The sequence below is a fragment of the Trypanosoma theileri genome, assembly GCF_002087225.1.
Source record: "Trypanosoma theileri isolate Edinburgh chromosome Unknown TM35_Tth_4_V1, whole genome shotgun sequence".
NCBI classification, from domain to species: domain Eukaryota; phylum Euglenozoa; class Kinetoplastea; order Trypanosomatida; family Trypanosomatidae; genus Trypanosoma; species Trypanosoma theileri.
Window position 1 is genome coordinate 778,533 of NW_021639846.1, and position 6,533 is coordinate 785,065.

The following is a 6,533-nucleotide window of genomic DNA, read 5'->3' on the forward strand; positions in this document are numbered from 1 at the left end:
AAAAGCCCTGTGTGCACAGGAGGCAATACGAAGGCAAAATCAAAACAGTAAGAACTGGAAAATAACAACTAGAAAAAGGAGTGGCACAAAAGCCAGTGTGTTTGAGAGAGAGATTACAATAATAATAATAATAATAATAATAATAATAATAATAATAATAATAGTAATAATAAAAAGAAAAAATGATCGCACAAACACCAAAAATAAAAAAAAAACTTATCATCAATACTCACCAATAACAACAACAACAAAAAAAAAAAAATCCATCTGAGAAAAGAGAGGAACACACACTCCCTATTTATTATTATTATTATTATTTTCTTCTTTTTTTTTTTCTCCTATTGGCCATCAACAGCCCATTATTAATTACCCCAATCATCATACAGTTTGCCTTTTTCCTCTCTCCCAGCACTACAGCGAGTCGAGGCCTGCAACGTGTTCCATCAGCCACGAACGCTGACGCTGCAGTTGTTCCCGTTCTTCTCTTGAGATGTCGACTCCCCGCAGGAGGGACGATAACTGTTCGAGTTGATGGACAGGCGAGGATTTACTACTATTGCTGCTGTTGCTGCTGTTATTACTGTTGTTGCTGTTATTATTATTATAATGATGATTACTATTACGACTACTATTATTACTCTTGTTGATATTATTATTATTATTATTGTTACTGTTATTACTATTACTAGTGTAACTGTTATTACTGTTACTACTGGTGCTACCGTACGTGACTGCAGAAGAAAGAGACTCTGCAGTGACTCGTCCACGTGAGACTGTACAGGTTGACGGTTGTGCACATCTATCAAGAGCATTATACGGTGAAACTCCATAATGAGATGTACTGTTCACATAGGCATCCATGTTTAACAAATTCACTTTCCCTGTACTTGGCACCTTCATCTTTAAACTATCTCTCTTCTCAGATCTATCGTATAATATCCTTTGTAATGATCGTTGAACACTTAAAGAATCTATACCCTTGCCATTAGATGATCTTTTCTTATCTTCATATTCTTCTATCTTTTCTCTTTCTTCTTCTTCTTCTTCTTCTCTATCTGGAGAGAATGCGTGAGGAATAAGTGGGGCGGATGGACTGGTATCATTCTCATCCTGATTGCTCTTCTCATCTGAGAAGAAACTGGCAAACAAACAGCCGCAGAGTTTCCTCCAATAACAAAACAGCATTACAAGTAAAAGTACCAGCACCACAAGACCCGTCATCACAATCATCGCCACACCCAAACAAGAGATTTTACCGCATGTGGAAGCCGCAGAGGATTCATCTAATAAACTCAAATCATGACAATCCCCACCAACACCCACAAGGTCTCGTGTATCCCCTGTTAATTTACGATACTCAAGAGAAGATCGTGAGAAGAAATTTTTTTTCTTCTCCTTCTTCTTTTCTGTATTCTTCTCATTATACTTGTTAGCTTCCATGAGATCATATCCCATTGAATTAAATGCGTAAATGGTCCGAACACGTTCTCGACATTTTGAGTGGAAACCTTCATGCGTTAAAAGTGATTTATCAATTCTCCATTTACAGAGAAGTAGAGAGGTACAGTTCCCATCCCCATCATGATCTTTCCTTCCCACGAATGGTAGTGATTGTGTAAATCCATCATTGAGAGGGTTATTATTATTATTATTATTATTATTATTATTATTATTATTATGCCCTAGACAGTAAATACTACATACCGGCAAACTATCAATAGCACTATCACTATTATCGTTTTGTGTTTCTCCCCATGCTGTTAATTCCACTCTGGAGTGGTTAAACTCGACAAATATAATATCATATAAATCCTCCTTTAGTGCTAAAAGAAATGGTTGAGAGTCATTTCCCATTGTGGGATATGTACTGGCGTTAAGATAAACCACAACGAGAAGTGCCTGTTGTTCCCTTGTGGGGCTCCCCATACATTTCTCAGCCATCATGAGAGAGAACGTACATAGGAATAATAATAATAAAAGTAGAAATGTGTTATTCTTCCTTATTCCTCTCCATTGACGCATGCTATTTTTTTTTTTTTTTATGTATTGGACTTTTCTTTTACGGACTTATTATCTTTTTTTTTCCTTTTTTTTTGTGGTTGGTGTTATTTTTGTTTTGTTTTCACCTCCTTTCACATATTACATAGTAAGAAAGATCAAAGGGAAGCATTTATACAATGTAAATAACAATATCATTAGTAATAAATAAGATATACATACAGATATATATATATATATATATATATATATATACAATCATTATTTAATTAGAATTCAAGGTACTCCCCCTCAACCTCCCAAAAAACGAAAAGAATAGTCCATTTCTCTATCCTTTCTCCCTAAAGAAATAATAAAAGATAAGAAAAGAAAACATGTCTTTTCTGTTATTTTATTTTATTTTTTTCTTTCCGTATTATTTTTATTGAGCCATATATATATATATATATACACTAAAACAAGCAAACAAAGAAAGTGCCCCTCTCTCAATGAGTCCACAAAAAAATCACCACACTATCTATTAACTATTGGGTACTGAGAAAAAGAGAGAGGGGAAGGAATGGTTTCAGTGGACCTTTTTTTTTTTTTTTTTTACAAACAAACACACTGCCATGGACCACAGACTAATAATAATAATAAACAATACAAAAAAAAAAAATTTGATCTTGTTGTTGTGTACGCTCAGCAGAAAAATAATAAAAAAAAAATAAATAGATAAGACATCAAACACTTTCCTTCCCAAACTCTCAACAAAAAAAAAAAAAAACAGGACACCAAAACACCAACACTCTCATCCACAGACGGCACCAATAAACAGAACTAAAACCTCACAGGGAATATACTTCCAACTCGAATACACATTAATATATAAAATATATTATTTCTCTGCAAGTTTTTTTTTTTTTAATTTATGAGTTCTGGTTTTTTTTTTTCTTTTCTTTTTTCCCCCATTCAGGTAATATATACTCCCACACACACACACACTTCTCTGAAGAAAGATTCTTGAAAGGGGATTCCCATTAAATGTATTCTTTTCTTAAACTCATCATCATCATCATCGATACTTTTCTTGTAAAGGTACCACCAACTCGCAGGTTTCAACTTGAATACGCCACTTTGGCTTCGGACAAAGACATAATTTCAAAAACACAACAATCATAATAAGAACGATAAGAATAAGAATAATCAATATTACTATTTGAACAGCAAAGCAACCCGTAAACTGCACAACACACCGTGAGTCCCCCGTAGAATCTGGTTGCACTTCACTCACATCAGCAGAGAACAACGACAAGGCACTACTGGAACTGATATTATCAGTCACACTTACAGGAGCACCTTTAGAGAGAAATTGAACAGTAGATGTAAGAACAGGAAGCGGTGAAGGCATAGAAGTAATAGTAGTAGTAATAGTAATAGTTGTTGAGTTCATAAGCAATTGTTCCCATAAATGTAAAATATTTTCATTCCCACCAATTCCATCGGCAACAGGAGGAAAATATACCGTCAAGGTAATCAACAAGTCGGTAGATCCTGTAATCTGCAAGTGTTTCACTTCTATTAGATTTGGTGTGAGAAGAATAATTTGAGATATATCCTGCCGTACTGCATTTTCCAAAAGTGTAATTACTTTCTGATCGGTTAACGAAGGCATTCCAGTCAAATCACCTTTACAGTGAAGATGAATTTCCCCTAATGCCACCAATTGATCTAATGATGTGATCTCATCTACAATCACTGCCTCAGGAAGTATTTCCGAAGAGGCTATCGTCACAGTAAAGATACCACCTTCTTCCTCCTTTTCCTCTTCCGTGATATAGGCTCCTATACGACTCAAAACACTATTCACCATAAATTTAGATTCATACATATTCCGCATATTCTCAATCGTTGCACTTCCCGCTCCTATCATTAATCCAAGTTGAAAGTTCACCACAATCCCACCATTCACTACAGCTGCAGAGGCATATTCTGGTAAAATACGAATATTACTAGTTCCCAATTTACACTTACACAGTGTGGTAATTTCTTCTTGAAGAAGAATGAAAAACATACCCGGCTCTACAGTAGCCATACGACCCAATGTATGCATAACATTACTTTTATTCCCACTTACTGTTGTATTAAGAAGAAGAATAACATCTAATGCGTATTCTCGCAAAGGTCCTTCATCTACAGTTGATGCCGATGCAGCGGAATCTGGATTGTAAAATAGAGTAGATGAACAGACTTTTTCTGCACGCTCACAGTGTATCTCCCCGTTGTAACCCGTATAAGCTGGAATAGTGATAACTCCCGCACTCCCATCAGCAGGACATTCAAGCCAATAAGAACCAACAAAGACTTCTACTTGTTTCCCTAGTCGACATCTTACCATTAAACAACGTGGGTTATTATCATCAATGGTGTAACCTTTTTTCACCATATTATGCGTAGGAACACAACGACTTTGGGTTCCAAAGTAAAATCCATAAAGGGCATCATCACTTGTGGATTCGACAGGCTGTGTACATTGACGATTACCATAACCCACTACAATAGGACAGTAATCCATCAATGGTGTCACACCTGCACGCATTGGCTCAGCAGGAAAGTATTGAAAATACGGCGGTAAATTTGGAACCAAACCCGTATTACACAATCCCACTGCCAAGCGATCAAATGTGCAGAGTTGTGCTGTGGAAGTGTCATTACACCACTCGAATCCCATTCGTTGGGCATTCGCTACACATCTCTCCTCCAGAAAAGGACAACCCGCATGATAACTCCATGACATCGTCTCATTATATTCCATATTGACTGTATATAAATTAAGAGATGAGAAAAAGGCAAGTGTGAGAGCAGAAATGGCTGCTCGAGAAGGGATTCCAGCCATTAGTTCATCCATCCATCCTCTACGTTCCCAATGGGTCCAGGCCGTACCGCTTCCACCTTCATCTTCTAATTCCACACCGTCTAGTGTTGGACAACTTAAATGTGTTTGAGCTGCGGCAATAACAGCAGGGGCAGTGACGAGGTGAACCGACTTTCCCCGTCGTTCACTTATATTCACCATAGGATCAATAAAGGTTGGTGTAAATCCCAAAGCATGTAGTAATTCATGTATAATAATACGAACATAATATTCATATTCCCATCCAGAAACAAACCATTGAATAAAAGAGGGTACAAAATTAATATGACCAACTATTGGGCGTCCAGCTTCATTTAATTCACAATGCGCAGCCCAGGCAATAGTTCCCATTACACCTGGAGTGGCTGAATTATCCATACCACCAGCATGAGCATAGAGAATCATATCCGCATCCAACACTCCAACCGTAGAATGACTTTCTGGAATAGTAACATCAGGACCACATATATTCTTTGTAACTAATAATGGTCCCTGAAGAGGATTTACATTCAAAAGCTGTTGTACACGGTAAATGGCCAGAGGTAATGCGACATTCTCAATAATCCATACTTTCTCTAATGTCATTATATCTTGAGAGAGACAGGTATGCGTGGATCCCATAAAATCAGTTCGAACTTGACCTACAGCCGTACATATCTTACTGGGATCCACAAGAAGACTCGTGTCTACAACGATGCGAAGTGGTTCCCATGTTTCTGTACCATTCTTTAATTTGATCTTACCATCATTATCCTTCTTGTTGGATAATTTCTTATTACGGCGTGCAATGTTGAAACGTTTAACACGTGATTTTGACTTGGACCCCTGTAAACTTTTTCTTGCATTATCACTTTTCTGGTGTTCATACCCGGTATTCAATCCCTCTTTTTCTTCTTCTTCGTTATCATTATTATTATTACTCTTCCTCTTGTTGTTGTTGTTACTTTCATGCGAGTATGCAGAAGTGTTAGTATTACCTATAATTAGCCGCTGTACTCTACTTTCGGCATGAATACAATGGTGTTCAACTTTTCTTATCGCCATCGTTTCAGGAACGAAAAACAGCAGTAACATTAGCAGCTGCATAGTAATAATAATAGAGAAAGAGCCATTAAACATGAAATGCCTGCTACAGGTAGAAGTCTTCATTGGGTAAACAAATCTTTTGCTTCGTAATAATAGAATGAGTGATAAAAAAAAAAAAAAAAAAAAAAAGTAAAAAAGAAAAGATAGAGAGAGAGTGAAAGAGAAACCATAATGAAACAAAAATGAGAGAAACAAAGAGAAACCAATTATTGCAAATAATGTGTATTTATATATGCATGTATTTTATGTGTGTGTAAGTAAAAAAGAAAGAGAGAGAGAGAGAGAGAGAAACTTGGGTAATGATCAGAGCACACAACTTATGTGGCATAACACTTTCTCTCTCTCTCTTTCTCTCAATCCCTCTATCTCTTTTTCATTCTCTTTTTATAGTAAATGATGTTTAGGGAACCACGGACAGACTCTGTGAGAATAAAAAGAAAATAAAAACGAAACATAAAAAGCTCGTTTCACCTTTTCTTCCCAAACCCCCTTCATTAAACACACACAGGCATATACATACACAGATATATATATATATATATATATATATATATAT

At 36.3% G+C, this 6,533-nt stretch overlaps 2 protein-coding genes across 2 annotated transcripts; both read right to left on the reverse strand.

Annotated features, from left to right (window-relative positions):
* Positions 1-411: 411 nt before the first annotated feature.
* TM35_000044460 (uncharacterized protein) lies at positions 412-1,944 on the reverse strand (the record flags this gene model as incomplete). The annotated part of the gene is made up of 1 exon (XM_029022640.1): positions 412-1,944. The coding sequence occupies one exon, from the start codon at positions 1,942-1,944 to the stop codon at positions 412-414; it is 1,533 nt and encodes a 510-aa protein (XP_028886298.1).
* Positions 1,945-3,052: 1,108 nt separating this feature from the next.
* TM35_000044470 (surface protease GP63) lies at positions 3,053-5,977 on the reverse strand (the record flags this gene model as incomplete). Its single annotated transcript, XM_029022641.1, has 1 exon — positions 3,053-5,977. One exon carries the CDS (start codon positions 5,975-5,977, stop codon positions 3,053-3,055), a length of 2,925 nt encoding a protein of 974 aa, XP_028886299.1.
* Between the last annotated feature and the right edge of the window lie 556 nt (positions 5,978-6,533).